General features: G+C 21.8%; 6 protein-coding genes across 6 annotated transcripts; all 6 read left to right on the forward strand. All coding sequences in view use genetic code 6, as the record gives it.

Annotated features, from left to right (window-relative positions):
* Nucleotides 1-4,986: 4,986 nt before the first annotated feature.
* Nucleotides 4,987-6,216, forward strand: TTHERM_00035060 (hypothetical protein; the record flags this gene model as incomplete). Its single annotated transcript, XM_971914.2, has 1 exon — nucleotides 4,987-6,216. One exon carries the CDS (start codon nucleotides 4,987-4,989, stop codon nucleotides 6,214-6,216), a length of 1,230 nt encoding a protein of 409 aa, XP_977007.2.
* A 542-nt stretch (nucleotides 6,217-6,758) lies between these two features.
* TTHERM_00035070 (PAK1 interacting protein) lies at nucleotides 6,759-9,127 on the forward strand (the record flags this gene model as incomplete). The annotated part of the gene is made up of 4 exons (XM_971915.2): nucleotides 6,759-7,073; nucleotides 7,132-7,498; nucleotides 8,237-8,404; nucleotides 8,463-9,127. Exons 1-4 carry the CDS (start codon nucleotides 6,888-6,890, stop codon nucleotides 9,125-9,127), a joined length of 1,386 nt encoding a protein of 461 aa, XP_977008.1. The 5' UTR covers nucleotides 6,759-6,887.
* Nucleotides 9,128-9,702: 575 nt separating this feature from the next.
* TTHERM_00035080 (Von willebrand factor type A (vWA) domain was originally protein) lies at nucleotides 9,703-11,760 on the forward strand (the record flags this gene model as incomplete). Its single annotated transcript, XM_971916.1, has 1 exon — nucleotides 9,703-11,760. One exon carries the CDS (start codon nucleotides 9,703-9,705, stop codon nucleotides 11,758-11,760), a length of 2,058 nt encoding a protein of 685 aa, XP_977009.1.
* A 394-nt stretch (nucleotides 11,761-12,154) lies between these two features.
* Nucleotides 12,155-13,567, forward strand: TTHERM_00035090 (hypothetical protein; the record flags this gene model as incomplete). Its single annotated transcript, XM_971917.1, has 1 exon — nucleotides 12,155-13,567. One exon carries the CDS (start codon nucleotides 12,155-12,157, stop codon nucleotides 13,565-13,567), a length of 1,413 nt encoding a protein of 470 aa, XP_977010.1.
* A 1,772-nt stretch (nucleotides 13,568-15,339) lies between these two features.
* Nucleotides 15,340-17,151, forward strand: TTHERM_00035110 (von willebrand factor type A domain protein; the record flags this gene model as incomplete). Its single annotated transcript, XM_971918.1, has 1 exon — nucleotides 15,340-17,151. The coding sequence occupies one exon, from the start codon at nucleotides 15,340-15,342 to the stop codon at nucleotides 17,149-17,151; it is 1,812 nt and encodes a 603-aa protein (XP_977011.1).
* Nucleotides 17,152-18,897: 1,746 nt separating this feature from the next.
* TTHERM_00035120 (hypothetical protein) lies at nucleotides 18,898-20,009 on the forward strand (the record flags this gene model as incomplete). The annotated part of the gene is made up of 2 exons (XM_971919.2): nucleotides 18,898-19,874; nucleotides 19,976-20,009. The coding sequence occupies 2 exons, from the start codon at nucleotides 18,898-18,900 to the stop codon at nucleotides 20,007-20,009; spliced, it is 1,011 nt and encodes a 336-aa protein (XP_977012.2).
* Nucleotides 20,010-21,231: the final 1,222 nt, after the last annotated feature.

Below are 21,231 nucleotides of genomic sequence, written 5' to 3' on the forward strand. Positions count from 1 at the left end.
AAATATATTCTAGTTTTAAAATTAGAATAAAATTATTGCTAAACAAACTAACTGATTAGCTCTGCTCTATTACCCAATAAAGAGTTGTCTCAATTAAGATGAAAATGTAACTTAAGCTGCTTGTTATAAAAAACCTTATTCATCACTAAAAAGTGAGCCAAAATCATCTATGAACAAAAACCACCATTTCAAATAACTAATCAGAAGATGACCAATCAATCAAATAATCATCTTTCTTTATAATAAAAAACAATCACAATAAACCAATAAATTAGAATGATATTTAAATTCTTTTTCCATCCTCTATTTCCAAACCCAGTCTCATAGAAAGAAAAAGTGAAAGAAATCGACGTTAAATGATCTATGGCAGCTTTTTTGATAAGCTAAATAAATACTAACTCACGCACTTACAAAATTAATTAATACTTTTTATAATATTTTTAAAAATTTTAGAAATGATTATTATTGCTTTATTGGATAATAAAGTGAATGAATCATTCAATCAATTAACCATGGAAACATAGTGTAGTAATTTTTCCAAACTTCTAATCGAAATTTGATCAAATTAATTAAAAATAATGAATGAAACACGCTTAATTCTGATTTCTTAGAAATGAAAAGAATTTCAGAGCATCTTCTGTTTTTATTCATAAGATCAAATTAAATTAGGAATCTTTAAGAACTCACTCAGAAGCAGTAAAAATTGTCCTAACAAGACCTTAGACTAGAAAATTATATGTACAATTTTTGTATCACTAGAAATTTAAGTACTAAGAAGTGTATTTTTTAATTATCTTCATTCTTTCTGATAAAATTTTGTCTTATAAATACTATTTGGATCTAGTTAAGTTAATTGCTAATGTAAAATAAATAAAGTTATCAAATAAAAGAAAAACAAAAGAATCAAATCCAAAAATCTAGTCTTGATAAAATAGAATAATTTGCTCAAAAGAATATCTAAATGATTGAATTCAAAAATATTTAAATAAAAATTTCTTTTACTAAAATGCTTTGAATATAAAAGATATAATACAACTTGTCTTTTTGAAAAAGCCTTTTTATGGTACTCTGTTCGTAAAAAATATTTCTATTTAAAGCTTCTAGGCAATTGACTGCTTAAGATTAATAAGATTGCTTTTGATTTCTTTTTTTCTGATGTTTTTAAAAAGTAGAAAATTACAAAAGATACTAAGTGGCGTCATCAAAAAGCTTTTAAAATATATGTATAAATAACAAGCTTAGTTTTCAAATGCTTGTTTATCCATAAAGACTTAAAAAACCAATCATTTATTACTCACTCTATCACTCTGATTCTCTCTATATCTTCTAAAAAATCAATCTTTAAATCTAAATTTCTAACATTTTATCAAAATATTACTTCAAATCAATAATAATAAAACTAATAACATTAATTGTATCACAAACCACTTTATTTCCTTCCAATATCAAATCCTCATAGATGAACAAAGCACACACATACATACATAAATAAGAATAACTGTCTGAATTCTAAACAACTATTTAGGAATAGACGAACAAAATAGTAGAGCTCTCTTTGTTTTATAGTCATTGAAAAGATGAAAAAATTACAATCAGACTATAAATGAATAGATGAATTTATTTCTTTATAATTCAATTAATTACCACCTCATTACTTTATTATCATTTACAATAATAACAATAATAAAAACAACCAATAACTTCCTAATTATTTACAAAAATTTATACTCTAATTCTATTGTATACTATCTTATATTAAACTGTTCTTCATAACTATTTATCAAGTATCTATCCCATTTATTTAATATTTACAAAACCTTCATAAAAACTTTTTAATTATTGATTGCAACAAACAGCTGCTAGTTAATTAGCTAATTTATTCATTCATTATATATTTAAAAATGTATATAAAATGTACTAATTAGATTTATTTTACATTAAAAAAGGATGATTAATGAAGAATTGATTGTTCTTGACACCTGCTTTTGGCAGTTTTAAAGAGAAAATAAAAAATTAAGTGTAAAATGAACCTTTATTATCTCTAAAATAAATTAAAGAAAAGCTTAGAAAACAGCTTTATTATTGAATTGAAAAATAAAAACAGGTCTAAGTAAATTAAGAAAATACTGTATTTTACCCAGAGTCAAACAACTAGAGGAATAATCTATCATAATACTAATAAGAAAAGTGATAGAAATAATGATTATAATAATATATTAGTCAATAGTGCGTGTATTTCGTGATTTTATTATATTGTTTGAAAGTTGTTTTTGATTTTGTAAGCCACCTTTAAAATAAATATGAAAATTTAAAAAATCGACTTGCCTAAAAAAGAAGAATATTTTTAAATAGTATAGTTGGCAGTGCCAATTTTTAAGAAGCTTACACATTCTCTCTTAAAGTCGATCTATAAATGACCAAGAATTTAAGTATTTTATTACTATTTTTTAAAATTGTATACAATTTTATACTCATGACATCACTTTGAATTTGTGGCTAGTTTAATACTACTAACTTACTGAGTAAAATAAATCAACAAAAAATTAATTTTGTATTACTTTCTCATTTTTCGCATTTTGACTCCACCTTTTAATTTCAACCACTCATCTTCTGTAAAGAAAGCCGAAATCGCAATTGCTTTAAAATTAAAATCAGGGCTAAATCGATTTAAATTTCATTTTGAAATTGCAATCACAGATACTAAATACAATAAAACTTGCTTTTACAAGTATATACATCAAAAAGCAAACGGTACTTAGTAAAACTTATGTAAAATATCATAAATTAGTAGATTCTTTGTAATTAGCCGAAGAGGCAATTAAGAAAGAAATATATAACAACTGACTTTTCTCAATACAAACATGAATTTTGTAAGAAATGTTTACAAAATCTAGCTTAAATTTTATTTTCATTTTAAAAATCAGAATTAAAAAGAATTTTGTAATATAATTTAGCCTCCTTAACTTTTTTCATTGCAAGAAGATATAAACTAAAAAATAGATAAATAATATTCACAATTGAATAATATCTCTTTATTAATGTATTTTGAAAGATATTCTCTATAAAGTCTAAAACTAATTTATTTATATTGTAATATCTATTTCCAAAGCAAGCAAATCTTTATTCATTTGTAAACATATCTTTTACTAAATATCTTTCTCTCCTCAATATTTTATAATTCTCCCTCAAAAAAATACTTTCCAAATAATAATCTGGTACTCTTGAAGAATGATTATAATTTAAATAATTATTCTACAGCTACTTTTTACACTTGACTAACTTTGAATACAAGTAAAAAGTGAAATCGAATTTGACTCACTCATAAAGATATGTGATTGATCAAAGTGATCAATTTATTAAAAGAAGAAGCAGTCAATCTCTATTTAATTTTATATTACTAATATATATTTTTACTAAATTTAACTCAAATATACTCAAAAATAATTTTTGTTTCAAATATTAGCAATCAAATAAAAGTCTTAGTAATAGTCAAGAGTACATATACTATCTTTCCAATTCAAATAAATAAATATATTTAAAATTATAAGAAAGATAATCATTCATTTCCTATTTGGTACAACTATTATAGCTATCTGTAAAGCATAACCCATCTATGCTAATTCAATATTTTAGATAGGATAAGAGTAGATTATAGAAATAAGCTAAAAGTTATTTATTGTATTATAACAAAATTATAAAAAATTTAAATAATAATCTAATTTACACAAAACGTATAAATACATAAAAAAAAAATAAATAAATGAATCAATCAAATTATATAAGAATGTTGTGAATTAATTATATTAGATTATAAGTAAAATAAAAGAGTCTAACAAATAAATTTTGCAAATTTTGATCAAATTAATTTCAATACTCTTGTCTGTCTGATAAAATTTAAGATATCTTTTTCAATTAACTTTCTGATTTAAATCATTAATTGATGTAAATAAATCAATTCAATTCTTTGTTTGTATCAAATAAAAGAAATTTTTTGTAAATGAATGCGATTTCTTACTCAAATTCCTATTATTTAAATATCTTTTGGATGGTTGTATGGTAAATAATACTTTTTTTAAATCAAATATTTATAAGCAAGCATATCTTTTAAAAATTCTAGCTAGCGGAGTTATTTACACAGTTATAAAATATTTTCTTGACTTTTTTCTAGATTATAAAGATCAAATTAAATATATTCTATAAAAATAAATTATAATTAGGTTTTAAATTATTTTTTTTGTTCTCTATTTTACAATAAATTGACAAAACATATTTCATTTTTTCAAATTATCAGAAAGAATATTGATCTAAAAGTCACCTTCTTTATTTAAAAAACCATTTAAAAAATAAACAAAACTAGATAAAATGCTGGAAAAAAATATTATTATGAGGAGTGGTGATATTATAATATATCTAATTAACAATCCTATGATTTTTATATGAAATATTTATAAAATTTAATCAGGTAAAAAACTAATCAGTGTTATCAGTGAGCAAATTTTAGATTTTTGAAAGGGATTTTAATATAATGCGTGATTATTATGTTTTATAATTGAATAATTTATTGAGCATTGAAAGTGAATTCATCAATAGAAAAGTAAAAGCTAAGATTTGACTATAAAATTAAAAAAGAATAGATATATATTTTTTTTGTTTGTTAATAATATTTGCAAAATGAATGAATGAACTAATGAAATTAGGAGCAATTTTGATAGATATTGCATTTATTTTTTATCAAATATATAAACTTACTAAAAGTAGAAACTAATCAAATTGTGTTAAATTTAAATTATTTTCTAGAAAATTAAATTTGATGATTGAGCATTCTTAAAAGAGATCTACTTCAATCAAAAATTAATTAATTTACTATTTTAGTCACTGAAACTAAATCTCAATTTTCATAGTAAGACTAAATAAAATAACTTAAAATAAAAGGTTTTAAAGTACTTTAGATTTCATTTTAGAAGAGTAGAGAAAACAGATTAGCCAATGTTTAAGAATATTATTAGCTTTTAAAAGGGAATTTAAAACTTTTCTTATGCTTAGAGTTTTTTTAAAAATAATAATTTGTACTTTTTCGCAAGTAAAAAGAAGGAAAAAATTGTTAAGCTAAATAGGCATGTAGAGACACTAGAAGATCAACTTCTGAAAAAGAAAAAGGAAGAGTTCCAGAAAGTATAAAAAGCCATTGTAGAAAAGAATAAAAATAATATAAATAACATTCCATTTGATGAACTAACCATCAAAATGAAGCAAGAAAATATTGCACTTTAATAATTATAAGCTAAAAACAATAAAAATTAAACATAGATACCTTTAAAAGAGTAATAAAAAGATTAAACTAAAGAAGTTAATAGTGAAGGAACCATTTTTAATGAGTCTTAACTGAAAATTTTAGTTACAGATAAAGATAAATACCTTGATTTTGAAAATCTCGAATTTCCTTGGGATTTCTAAGGCATAAATTAATAATAAAAAGAATCTAATCTTAAAAGTGCTATTGAAATAACCAAAATAATTAACGAAAAAACAGCAATTAGTATTTTAAAATAATTTTTACACTGCATTGAAGAATTCGATTATGAATAGCTAGGTGAATTTGTTGAAAGAAAATTTTTACGTTAGCTTTCAAAGAGGTTGTAGGCTATGTAACAGGAAAAAATAAAAATTTAATTTGATAATATTCGCACCAAAGAAATAAATGTAGATTTGTTTAAAGTATAAAACATTTTTGGTGTTGGAGTTGAGTAGAATCGTCGTAAGAACGATGGCTCTTCCGCTTATGTCATTTTTGATGATTTCATATAGTAATAAATACCTGCTAAACATATAGTTAAAAAAAGAATAGAACCTAAAGAGTTAGCTCGCATATATGTCTAGCTACATTTAAGTTTTGAAAGTGATATATCTCTTTCTCTTATAAATACAGAAAAAGGAACTAAAAAATAAGATAAAATAGCCAAAAATGAGTCTACTAAATAATATCATACTATGATACTGGAAAAGTTGCTCGTTGAATGCGATTACAAGAGTATTCGTAATAAGGCACTCTCCTTAGAAAATGCTACAAACTAAATTGCTTCATCAAGCAATGTTAACGATTATATAAATGTTTCTAACATGAAGAACTTTGCTTCATTAAATAACTTAAAAATAATAGATTTTGATGGTTTTATGAAAGGCAATCCTCTCGTTGTTGATAACTTAGATATTGATTGAACGAACTGATAAAATATTAAAAATAAAAATGATTAATTACACCAAAATAAATTATTTAAATTATATAAATAAATTAAAATATTAATAATTCTTCTTATTTATGAAAATTTTACTAACAAAAAATTAATTTTTTAATGTTGATCTTTGTTATTGTGTTTCTCAAAACTTATCAGATGAAAAGCCATTATTTTTATTTCAAAATATCTGTTTTACAATTTTAATTTACCAAATGAAATTTATTTGCATTTTTATTATGTTTTATAAAAAATTTAACAATTTTATTTGTAAATTTCAATTTAAAGAATTGTAAAAAACTTTATTCTACATTTAAATTCAATATTTTAGGCAAAAAATAATTTTAAAACTAAATTTATTACATTTATGAAATTAATGTGCTAATAGATATAATGTTTTTCAATCAAATATTAAGTAGAAATTAGAAGAAATAGCATAGATTTTAATATAGAAGAATATGCTTTAAGTGACTTTTAATTAGAAGGTTAAGCAAAAGAGATAAATCAAAATTAATTTGTTAATATTTTAAACTAAAAATAATAAATAATTAATATTCTTTTAATTTACTATCAAATATAAAAATATCAAAATACCAACAAATAAATATTTATTTATTTATTTCTACTATAACAAGTCGAATTAAAACATAAAGTTAAATGAGCAATTAAGTTAAAGAATAAGTTAATCAGAATGAACTTCAATAAGATATTGTTGAAAACATTGAAGACATTAGCACCAAATAAAAGTTTACAGTATTTGTAGGAACATACGAAGGAGCTATTTTAGGTATGGTTGGTGATCTGAGCAAGTTAGAATTGAAATACGCATTTAAGCCATCAACAGTATAAAAAGATCAAATTTTAATCAAATAATTCTTATTTTGTTTTTATCAAATTATAGAACTCTTTGAAGTGTATGGATGTTTGTGGAAAGTATTTAGTTGTAGGTGGTTTCGATGAATATGTTAGAGTTTATGATCTTAAAAGATAAAGAGAGTGTGGAACCTTAGAAGCCCATCTTGGTACAATTACAAGCATAAAGAGTCATTAATCAATTGCTTTCAGTTGTGCAGAAGATGGTTTAATCATGGCATGGAAAATGAAAGAATTTGGTTTACTTCATAAGTTGAAAGAGCATAAATCTGCTGTTCATGATATTGCCATTCACACCTCTGGTAAGATTATGGCTTCTATTGGCAAAGATAAACGACTTATAATTTGGAATCTCATAAATGCAAAGAAAGTATTCTCAATTAATCTTAAATACAGTAATAATTTAAATTTAAATTTATCTAATTTTTAAAATGATCTATTATTAAGTATGGATGGATATCAAGTGTTTGCTTAATCACAAAACAAATATATTTTAAATTTAGCTAAAAGTAACAAAATTTAGTAATTAAAAGTGAGAAAGATATCAAATAGTAGGAAAATAAATATGAGCTTTGAAAAAAAAATATTTTTTTTTAATTAGTGATTAAAAAACTATAAAAGGATTTATTTAATTAACACAATAGAATAGTAAATTTAAAATATAAAATAATAGAATACAATACAATACCAAGCAATATATAAACTTATTTTAATGCAAAAATAGATAAGATAAAATAAAATTGAAAACTACTGATAATTAATGATAAACATTTTATATAATTTCAAATATTTTTATTTGTTAAGATAATTGAAATTATTTGAAATAATTTAAATTATACCTGGCTTGATTGTAGGCCAAACATTTGAAGTTAAAAACAGCCACAATTTTTATTGATTCTACTCACAGAATAGAAAAAATTCATAAGATACTTCTATCAAATAATAAAATATTTAGTCTATACAAATAAGAAGATACTAACTAAATTTTGTTGTAAATAGAATAATTAAAAAACGAGTTAATTTTAGCTTGTAAAAAAAAACACTTTTATTTACAATTTATTTTTAAAAGAAAATTTTAATATTACACTTGATTGATTGATTGAGTTATTTACATCATTATTATAATATAATAGACGCATATAAGATAGAACTTACTCAAAAGAATATTGTCTTAATGTCTGATTTTAGTATTCATATTATTGATTAAGAGTCTAATCAAGAAATATGTGAATTACAATAGGATAAGTAGGTTACTTTGAATGATTTCTGTGTGTATAATGAAGTTTTAGTAATAACAGGAGGTAAATAATATTGCTATTTTTTTTTTGGATGGAAATAAATAAAATTCTTTTTTAATAGATAATAATGGATACATATATATTTATGACATTGAAACTAAGTAATCTATCTCTTTTAAGGCTCATGACTAAAGAGTTAAGAAGTTGTGTGTTTAAAGAATAGACGATATTGATATCATTATTTCAATTAGTACTAATGGTGAAATACATATGTTCGATTGCTTGATTATTTTCAGTGATGTTTTTGAAATATAAGAAAGTTAAGTACTCAATGATATAAAACCTATTTATAAAGTTAACACTCTTAATAGATTAACATCTTTGACAGTTTATATGGATGCTGCCAAGGACAAACCTTAGAAGGATTAAGGTGATGATGAAGAGAAAGAAAAACTTAAAAAAATTGAAGAAGAAAAGCTTTTGAAATAAAAATAATAAGAAAAGAAGAAGAAAAACTAAAAGAAGATCAAAGTTACAATTGAAAAGGAAGATGAAGCCAAAACCTATGTTATTGATTCTTCAAAGATTGCAAAGAAAATTGAGAAAAAGAAAAAGAAACAACTAAAAAAGCAATAAAAGGCTGCTATGGTAAAAGGTTAACAACAATAATAATAACAATAAAAATTCTAATAGCAAAAGTAAAAGCAAAACTAAGAAAAGCCTTAATAATAAAACTAACCAAACAAATAATAAAACAAATAAAAAAAATCTGTTAGATTTTAGTGATAAACTAAAAATAATAACAAAATAAATAAATAAATAAATTTTTATTTTATCTGTATTTTATACAAATTGTATAACAGGTATTAATTTTGGTAAATAAATAAATAAATAACTTCAAGTAAAAAAAATACTTTTCTTTTTTCAGTATAAAATAATAGTTTTAAAAAGACTTTTAGGAATAATTAATTTAATATAAAATAGCCACTGCCACTTAATTAAGAAAAAATTAAATTGGAAAAAGTAGCTATTTTAGTTCTACTCAAAAAAATAGAAATATATCAACGTACATTTTACATAAATAAAAGAATTAAAAAAAATATATTTAAAAAACTATTTTATTTCTATTTATTTTATATTCTATTCAGGACTATTTGCTTTAAAAAGTATATAATAGTTCTTTTAAAATAAAATCCTCTTTTATTTTTTAGCTTTTAAACTTTATAATATAACAAATATTTCGCTTTGTTTAAAAGAACATCGTTTAAATAATCTTTTTTTTTTTTTACTATTTTATTATAATTATTTATTAAAAAGAAAAAACAAAAATTGAAAATAAAAGCTAAATAAAATACCTAAAAATGTCTTTCTTAAGTGAAAATAAAGAAACCAACTACAAGCTTATAGAGGCTACTGATATTCCGTATTCATAAAAAATGAAGATTATGGATAATTTATAAATAAACTCTAAATTTCTCACATAATATCCAAAATATCACTTGTAAGGTAATAAAGTGGAAAGGAAAACTAATGCTGTTATTTAGTTGGAATTTAGCAAGTTGCTAGAAAATGTTTCTCAAAATATGACGCTTAATCAATAAGAAAACATTCAAATCCTAAACAAGTATTGCATTTTAATTGATAGAAGCTAATCTATGATGTCCGAAAATAAATTGTAAAATGTAAAATAATATCTTTGTAATTTAATAGAGAAAGCAAATACTAACTCATAGTTTGCTCTGATATCTTTTGGTTCCAGTCAAAAACTCATCTTTAATTTTACTTAAGTTACTCATGAAAACCTTGAAAGTATCAAGGGGTAAATTAATAACATTATTTCAACTGGAGATACAAATATAATTCAAGCTCTTGAGGTTGCCCACAATATAATTAAGCAAGACTAGTAATTGGAAAACTAAAAGGAGGAACAAACAAAAAAAAGAATAGTCCGATACTCTGCTTTTCTTTTGACTGATGGTTAAGACAATATGAAAGAGAAGGCCATTTTCAAATTTAGAGAAAACTTTAAAAATAAGGATATGGATTACTCCATAAATTGCTTAGGATTTGGAATAGATCATGATCCTCTTTTGTTAGGCGCAATTACTAGTTATACAGGTGGAAAATTTTACTACATAAAACCTGAAGAAAGTGTTTTCTCTGTTTTTTAAGATTACATCAAGAATCAATAAGAAACATTAGTTGAAAATGTCGATATTTAAATAATGCAAAATACATAAACAATTTATGATGATTGCAAAAATCAATATAAATTTTTATTATAAATACAGCCTGACCAAAATGTCTCAGATGCAAAATTAAATAGAATATATTTTAAAAATTTAAGATAAGGAGATGAAAAAAATATATTATTGAGTCTAAAGTATAAGTATAAGTTAAGGAATTCAAAAAACAATAAAAGTTAATAAGAAGATATCTCTTTAAGTGCCATAAATGATACATCGAAAGTTTATAATTAGGATAATACTTTGTTAGACATAACTTTAATCTCTAATAATAAAACTTCCATTACAAGTTAAAGTCAAAAGATAAACATTGAAAAGCTAAATTAATTTGAATAAATGCTCCTCATAGAAAAAAAGTAAACCAAAGACGATACAATTAATTTTGATAGTATTTAAAATGATTAAAAAGTATCTTAGTCTGGCGAAAGCTAGATCTCTCTATCTGAACTGCTGACTGACTTTTCTTCTTTATCTTTTGAATCTTCAGTTTAGGAATAGACAAAAATAAAGAATTATGGTGAAAAATAACATTCAAATAATACCAAACAAGAATAAATTAACTTAGAAAATGATTAAATTCTAAAAGATTTAACCCTAATATAAAACAGATAAGACCCCGATAATAAAATTTTGGACAAATCAGAAAATAAAATTGATTAATCTCAAAATATTGAAAAAGAATTGAGCATAATAGAAAATAAAATAGAAGAAACCTCAGATAGTAATAATTAATAATTAAATTTTGGATCAATAATTATCAGATTTAGTTATTTAAATAATCATTTCAAATTTTCTATCCCATTAAACATTGAATTCACTACAGACTTAAATACAAAATATGTTGAAAATGATATTTGCGCTATCTAAAAATAAAGGATACAATTCTTGAATGGAATTAAAAAATCTTAATAATTACTAGAAGAAGGCTTAACAGATGATTCATTATTTGAGCTAAAGAAACTATAAAAATTACTTGATTAAAATCCTCTTGATTAATTCCCATTATATAAAGAACTATCATAATAAGTAAAGCAGAGTATTAGTTAGATGAATAAATTTGAATCATCCAGAAACAAAGATGAATGGCAAAATCATAGAAAGGATTACATAATTAGTTAAACTGTAAGCATTTCAACTTATAAGGATAAAAGTTCAACGAAGCGAACTGATTGAACAACTTAATAAAATTTATATTTAGAATTTTTAAAGACTAAATATTCTAAATAAGTATTTCAAATTATTACAAAAATTCTAAAATTTTAATCATAATAAAAATATCTTTTTAAATTATTTTATTTTTGGTAGTTTATGTTTATCCATATGCTTATTTTTTAATTCAATATGTTGTATGAAATTAAAATTGATTGTTATAAATTTTATGTAAACAGTTTTATTATATAAAATTGAATTGTTTTGATGTAATAGCAACAACTGTTTTAAAAGAATTTTTGTTCTTAAAATCAGATAAATAAAATTGTTTTATATTTTTATTAAAAACAAAGCTGTAATGCTAGGAAATTATAATAAATAATTAAATCAAAACAATTAAATAAGAAAGAAAAAATAAATGATCGATTATTTGAAAGATAATTAAAAAGACATCTTGGTTTATGCTGTTTAGCAGACTTTCTAAAAAAATTATGAACATTTGCAAGGAGATGTGTTTAATACTTACTTTTGTTTAACTAATTTTTCTTAGCAAAAAGAATAGTTAAATAAATAAAAATTAGACTAGGTAATTGTGCTGAACCCTTACTTTTTTGACACTTAACTATCACAATAAATTAATTTAGTGGAATGTGTTAAACTATTGGTATAAAACTATTTTACTGACTCTTAGAATAGACTAGCAATCCTCTCTCTTACTTCAAGTGATTAAGAAATACAAGACTGCTTTCAACAATAACCTGTGGATTAAATTAAAAATATATAGCTTTAGCAAGATATTGAATTTACCAGCTTCAAGCATCCTTAAAATGTTATTAGTTAGATTAAAAATATTATTTTAAAAACTCAATAATTTTAGAGGGATGATGCAATTTTATCTTTAACTTTTATATCTCCAGATAATTTTGACTATTCTAAGTAATCTAAGTAAGAACTAAAAAAAATTATAAAAGAATAACTTGGAAAGAGCGATTAAATTTCTGAAAATAATAGAAAGGTTATACTCAATTGCATGACTATAGGACAATAAGATAATTTTTTGCTATAACAAATGTGTGAAATAATGCCTTAATCTATCTACTAATTCTGTGACAATAAAGATTTTATTGAAAAATTTAAAGACACAATATTATCTGTTTAAAGTATTTTCATGACAGACATAGAGACAACACTGACATTTAAAAGTGATTCCAACTTAATTGACTATTCGGTTGTTGAATTTCCAAAAAATTGGATTAATTTAAATGAATATACCTATAAATTTAGCTATCCTTTCCTTTACAAATTTTAAGAGCTAAATCATCTTTTTAAGTTAAGAATTTAATTTAAAGGATCTCTTTCAAAGGAGAGTATATAGGAAACCATAGGATTTAACAGATCCTCATTTACATATAACAATTAAAAATACTTTTATGAAAGAGCTATAACTATTGATTTAGTTCAATAAACTTAAGAACTATCGAATGATTAAAATTAACTAAATACTAAGTGTTAAATTGCATTTTTAAAAGAAAAATATGTAATCCCTTTCTTATAAAGCTATATTGAAAAGTTCAAAGAAAATAAAGAAGAAGTAATTGAAATGTTATCAATATGCCTTGAAAAAATAAATCAATTAGATGTAAAATAAAGCTTTGTTCATTTATACAGTAAATAAGTGCTTTAAATAATTAACAAATTTATAGAAAAAAATGAATGTGAAGAAAAAGAAAAGAAAAAGGTTGATTCTTTTGTTAATGAAGCTTTATTTGTTTTATAAAATTAACTCTAACCAATAAAAATTTACTTAAAAATAAAGGAATAATTGTAGTGATTTTCATATATTTATAAATCAAAAATAGGTTTGTTTATTTAGTCATTAAAAGCTTGAAACTAATTCTTTGAAAAAAATAAAGATGAAGTAAATAAAAGCAAATAAATAGTTCATTTTTTTGTATATGAAACTCTGGTGTTTGTTTTAATAAAATTATCTTTTATCATAAATGTTTAATTAAAAATAAAATAATAATTACCACATTTTTACTTCATAATTAATTTATTTATACATCAATCATACATAATCAAGTAAATATTTTTATGGTATTTAAATGTTCTATATAATTTAATATAGTTAATTTTATACTTTCTGTGTTTATGTGGTATAATTTATTGTTTTATTCTTTTATTCCTCTCAAATTAAAAGTGTTTTTTTTATACTTTCTATTTATCGAATTCCTTTATTTTATTTATTTATTTTTTTGTGTTTCAAAATTTCTTTTTATTTTCATTTTCTGTTGATACATATCTATATTGAGTTAATATCAAATATAAAATACCCTTTCGTTTTCATAAATATAATAATATATTAAAATAAATTTTATATACAAAAAGGTATAAAAAAATAAATACTTTTACATATTTTATTGCTCTTGTTTGTTAAATGATCTTTAAAATAGTTATGCCTAAGTCAAAAAAAATTAGAATTTATATATATTTGATTGTGTAATGGTATAGGAACTCTAATACAGTAAAAAAATTATAAAATTATCTCTAATATCATAAAGCTTCTCATCAGAACTTCCAAATCATACCAATTCCATCACCAACGCTTCATCGATCATCTAAGATTCCCATCTCCATTAGCCCTATATTACTACAGCCAACATAAAAATTGAGTTTTAAACTGCTTTTACGAGATAAAATAGAAGAGGATATCCCATATAGCTTAATCATATTAGCTATATTTCATATTTTTGAATTATTTTTTAGTTAGAAATCTTAAAAAATGATGTATTTCAAATGGCCTTTTAAAATATTATCCAACTCATTATTTTTTAAAAATTAATTTAATAAATGAAGATTATAACTTTTAACAAGTCAACGAACCGAACTTAGCTCAGTTGGAAGAGCATCGGACTGTAAAGTTTGTAGTCATCCGGTGGTCCCCGGTTCGAACCCGGGAGTTCGGATTTTTTTTTTTCTTAAAATTTGAAAAAAAATAATAAATCTATATTCTTCAAAACACTAATTTAAATAGACAAATGAGTATGTGGATAAAAAAATATGTATTATTTGTATTATTTCTTTTAAAAGTTTTTTAATTTAATTAAAATAGAGTACCTAGTATAAAAGAAAATAAAAATATTTTTGATAAAAGTGTTTAATCTCAATAAAGATAGTAATTAATAGCTAATTAAATTAATAAATTTGTATTTCTTTTATCCAAAATATTCAATCTTAAAATTAGTAAATTTAGAATTTTTTATCAAAGAATTAATAATATTTAGAGTCCTTTATGTATGTTTAATAGAATTTGATTATGTTATTATTTAAAAAATATAAAAACAAACTAAAAATGGAAATATATAATAATAAAACTTAAATAATTATTTGAAAATAAATAAAGTATTAAAAATAAAAGTGTTTTAAAATTGATTATTAAATTGATACGAAAGTAATTTTGAGTTTTCTTATCTCAGGTAATTAATTAGGTTTAGAGTTTTAATTATTGTATTATAAAACACTTTTATTTTTTTCTTTTTATATTCAATCAGATTCTTTTTATTATTATAAAAAGATTAATTAAATATAAAATTAATAAATAGAATGTCTGCTGAATAATAAGAAACCTGTTGCAAAGTTTTCAGAAACTATAAAAATGTAACTTTGGAAGAATGCAAATCTATGGGATTAGACGTTAGCATAAAATCTAAGAAAAAGTACATACCTAGAAATATAGAAAATGAATATTTAGTAAATATGATGATCTCTATCAGAGGGTAATCTAAATTAGCTTCTGTATAAAGCAAAATCTAGAGTGAAGCTTCAAATAAAGGTATTTCTTACTTGATACTTTTAGACAGAAGCGAGTCTATGCAAGTAAACTAAAAAATATAGAATGCTAAAAAATCTGTAATAGAACTCATATAAAATTTAACTCCTTATGACAGATTTTGCTTAATTCCTTTCGGAGGCTCAAATGGAGTTGCTATTCCTTTTACTGATAGCAATTCGATAAATAAATAAGAAACTTTTGAGATAATATAGAATATAGTATGTAAAGGTAAAACTGATATTGTATCTGTAATATAAACAGCAATAAATACCATAAAATAAGAATAAATTCATTAAAATACTATAAAATAAGAATTCGAGAAAACAACTAAAAAATCTTTACAATAATCAATAAATTCGAGTTTAACAAGAGTATCCAGAAACATTAATGTTGATGAATTAGAATTGCTTAACATGTCAAAAAAACATTAAAATAAAAATTCTTCAAATTAAATAGTGGATAGAACTTATTGCTTTGTACTTCTTTCTGATGGCGAGGATAATATACATTAGAACTATGCACTCTAAAGAATAAGAGAATGCATAAAGAATGAAACTTTGAATTACTCAATTAACTGCTTTGGATTTGGTATTGAACATGATGGAAACCTCCTTTCTAGTATAGCTTAGCTCACTGGAGGATAATATTACTACATAAAAGAAAATGAGAGTATATATGATTATCTAAAGGAATGCAAGAATTTATAAGGTGATATTTTGTTTGAAAATGTAGAGATTTAAATAGATTCTAATTAAAGAGATTCAGTTAACTAAATTATAAATACTGAAATTGTAGATTTACCTTCTAATTTTATATAAATAGCTAAACAAAATTCCTATAAAGCTAACTTTTAACACATTCAAAGTAATAGTGAAAACAAAATATTTTTTAGTATAAAAGTAAATAAAAGTGAATAATAAAATTATTAAAATTTTAGTTCTTCTTCATCTTCATCTGACACCTTAAGTAGCTTTAATAGTTCTTCAAGCCGCTCAATTACCTTATCTTAAGAAGAACCTAAATAAAAAGAGATGATAGACTTAACCTCAATCGAGAAATTAATACTTGGTACAATCAAAATATCATTCAGTAAAAAAGATGATAAATAAAATTACATGAGTGTTTAAACTCCTGTTTCTATCGAGGTCAGTAAGAAACACGAGTATGAAATAGATGTTTTGAAAGAAATCACTAATAGAATTTTCAGCAATATTTTAGAAAATTCAATTTAAAAAGCATTCACAGGAAATAGTGAAAACGCTAAATTTAAACTGGAATAGTTAAAAACTCAAATTGTTAGCTATCAAAATAATTTGAAGATCGAAGAATTTAAAAGAAATGTAGAAATAATAGATTTTATTCTATAATGTTTAAGTCATAAAGATATAAACAATAATACAATCTATCAAAGATAGTTGAAACTCCTTACCTAAGAAATTGTCTTTTACTACAAATACAATTCATAAAAATCTTAAAAAATATCTGAGAAAATTGATCAAGTTCTTTAGAAATAAGAATTGTTCTTCAATAACGAATTAACCAATATGTTAACTTAATAAACTTTAAAGGGAAATGTAAACTGAGATTGATCATAAGTAGTGCGCTAATATATAAATTTTAAATTTAAAATTAATTTACTCAACTAAAATCAATGTAGCTTTCATCAATAAAAAAATGAATTCTGCCATTTTAAATTTTAGTGAATAAATAATTTTTAAAAATTAAAAATTTACTAATATATAAAATTAATAAATAGTTAAAAATTTGTATATAAATCTTAATATAAATTTATATTGTTACTTTAATTAAATTAATTCACAAAAATCTATTCTCAACTAAATCATCAAAAAAAGAAAAGAAAGTTATAAATAAAGTTTTTAAAACTAAATTATTAATCATTAATGCTTACTATTTTTTACAAATAATTGATCACTTTATTTTAATAATTTTTTATAATTTTTAAACACTCAATAATCAAAAACAATTTTTTAATTGAAAATTCTTTTCATTTTGAATAAAAAATAAAAAATTTTGAGGTAATATTAATTTATAAGATTTTCCTAATAAAATTAATTCATAGTAATAACAAAAATTATTGATTTAATGTTTTTGTTGCTTATAATAGTTCTAAAAATTTTAAGTCAATTTTGTTTAAGAAAAATGCAATCTATTACAGGTTTAATTGTTGGTTTTGTAAATAGTTAAAAATTTCTATAAAAATCTAAATATTTATCTAGTTATTTTTATTTTTATATTAACTCACAAGCATTTATTCTCAACTAAATGATCAAAAAAATTAAAAAAGGTTATAAATAAAGTTTTTAATACAAAATTATTAATCAGTAATGCTTGCTTTCTATTTTTAATATTTAATTATTAGTTTTGTAAATAGTTAAAAATTTCTATAAAAATCTAAATATTTATCTAGTTACTTTTATTTTTAAATTTATTCATAAACGTTTATTCTCAACTAAAAGATCAAAAAAATAAAAAAAGGCTTTTAGTAAAGTTTTTATGACAAAATTATTAATCAGTAATATTTACTATTTTTAACATTAATTAATTTGTTTAAAAATTTTTTTAAATTTTTAAACACGCAATACTCAAGAACAATTTTTAAATAGAAAAAAAACTTTGTACATTTTGAATAAAAAATAAAAAATTTAAGGTAATATTAATTTTTAAAATTTATCTAATAAAATTAATACATGTTATTAACAAGAATTGTAGACTTAATGTTTTTGCTGCTAATTATAGTTCTAAAAATTTAAAGTCAATTATGTTTAAGAAAAATGCAATCTATTACAGATTTAATCATTTATTTTGAAATTTAAAAAAATTGAGTTTCTATGTACAATAGAGTTTAAAGCAAGCGATCATAAGTAAGTAATATATATTTTGTTATTACCATTTTTAGAATTTTAATTATTTTAATAAGATCAAATCTAATTTTATTTTTTTTAAATATGAACAATGGAGATATTTTTAATAACAGGATTAGTAAAATTCATACGAAATAAATGATATAAAATACTTTCTTGGTTATTTATATATATAAGAATTATTTGCTAATTATGATTGTGTTTTTTTTTTTGGAGAATGTAAAATGTGTGAATATCAGAGCTTAGAGCAAGTTATCCTAAAAATTAATCATTACTAAAAACATAAATAAATATTAGATAAATAATTTTGAGTAATAAAAAATACTAAAAAATAAATTAAATATGTCAACTAATTTTTAGACATAAATCTTTTCAGACTTGCTACTTGGGTAGAACTAATTCTTACAGGATTAATATCAAAGGGAATCTTGTGAAATAGAAACTATGATGGCTGTCATTTCTCAAGCTTAGGACCTTTAATTTCTTCAAATGTACAAAAGAGACCCAATTCATTTTATTTTTATTGTTGATGATCCTCTCTTTTTTCAATATTACTACTTAGAGTAATTTAAGTGCTTTTTGTTGAGTTACAACGCAAAAAGAATGTTTCTAACAAATGAGATGGACGTATAAGACATCTTTTCAATATTTACTCCATAATGCAAAGATAATCAAAATGATTTTATGCCACTTATTTAGTTCTAACCATTTGCTAATTTATAGAATGAAGATTGTTTTTATTAAATCTTTAACCAAAATGTACTAACAAATGATTAATTTAAACAATGGTTATAATCCGCTGATAAGAAAGAATAAGTAGAAGATAATCCAGAATAGAAACTTGAGCAAGTCTACAACTTAGTTGTAAAAAATTGCATGGATTAAAAATTTAATAATTCTGTGGTCTTTGTAAGCTCAATGATTAGCGCATCGAAATAAAAATAATATAATAAATAGAAATTAAATTAATTGAAAACTAATCAGAATTCTAATTACAATTTTAAATTACATGCCATCTCTCTCAGAAAAAATAGCTTTTAATTACTTTAAAAGTTGACTTCTTCCTCACTTGGTTATTATTTTTATGCTAAAGACGTTTAAAAATAGCTATTTCTCTACTCATTAGATTAGATATTAATTTTACACACAAAAAGTTATTTAAAAAACTATAAAATCGAGCTTTAATTCGAGGATAGCCATAATATTATAAAATAAATTTCCCATTGCTCTAAATGGATATTAAATAATAATTCAGGCTAAAAACAGTCTTACAAAATCTAGTAAAAATACTTTACATCTAATGAAGAAAAAATAAGTCTTCTATCAGTTGTCTTAAACCCAACAAATAATTTATCCCCAGGTGTTTACAAAATAGGTAGTGTAACTCACTCTTTCTAGGTCCCAAGCTAGAATAATTTTATCACGTAAACAAATGATGTTACTATAACTCTAAGCAACGAAACTGTCTATAATCTAAATTCGCAGCCTGTCATATTCTATGAATAGTGTATTTTTATTTAATTAGGATTAAAAATCTTGCAATCTCTTCTTTAATTTGACTGGGCTTAAGTTGATTAATTTTTACCACGTTTGAGAGATATTTTTTCTTTATACATTCCTGACTCTGTGAAGTTTCAAAATCTCCTTAAAAGTTCAAAATATTTATTGGAAAGAATTATAGTTTTTAAGCAGTCTTTTTCGATTTCGACTAAAAGTAGTTCAAAAAATTATCAAAGAGAAATCATCTCTTAAGAAGATTGCTACAATTAAATTTTTAAAATGATTGAATATTTGCATAACATAAATCACTTTCTAATTAATTTGTGCTGAGAACAAACACTATTTATTAAGACGATTAATTATTTGGCTTACACTCACATACTTATATTTGCTAATCATATTACAAAACTTTTAAATTATCTTATTTATTTATTTTGAAATTTACAAAAAAATAATAATTTCTATTTTCATTACTTTGTATTTATTTTTATGTAATTAGATTATTAGAATTTTTCCCGCTCGCTCTGTTTCTGCTTTCCATCAATCTTGGTTATAAAAAATAAATATATTAATAAATAATCAATTTAATAAATTTCACCACAAATGGTATTTTTTAATATATGAAACAAATTTAAAAGATAAACATTAATTCTTTTATAAATAAAATTTAAAAGTTGTAAATTAAAACAATTTCAAAAAGCTGGTTTCTATGTTAATAAATTCCTTAAAAGTTTATAAAATTTAAACAATAAATTTTAAATATTTTCAAACATGACTTTAATCATTAACTTTACTTTGATTATTGTTTTTTTTTTGTATTAATAAAATTTAAAATATGTAAATTAAGTGATTAACAACGATTCATTCAATTATTTAGTAAATTACCTAAAATACAGAAAGCTGTCAGTAACATAAATAAAAACCCAAACTTGTATTATTGAGGATTGTATTTACTTTAAAATTCATATATTATCATACAAATATTTTAAGTTATTAGATACTATTATTAATAGATTATAATATTAGTATTATTTTAAATAAACTTTATCTCATATATTTACCAAGAAAATGAAAAAATTGCAAATGAATTTTATAAAAGTAAAGTTTATTTTTTTATACTTCAGTGTAAAATATAATTCAAAAATTTTAAATTTACGCAAATTCATGAAATAATTTACCTGAATTTTAATTTATTAGAATTACAAAATATAAAATTATTTGTTTTAATATTTTATATTTTGGTTGATCTTAGACTTGTTTTTGAATATCTTAAATTACTCC

Source organism: Tetrahymena thermophila (genome assembly GCF_000189635.1).
Source record: "Tetrahymena thermophila SB210 genomic scaffold scf_8254667, whole genome shotgun sequence".
NCBI classification, from domain to species: domain Eukaryota; phylum Ciliophora; class Oligohymenophorea; order Hymenostomatida; family Tetrahymenidae; genus Tetrahymena; species Tetrahymena thermophila.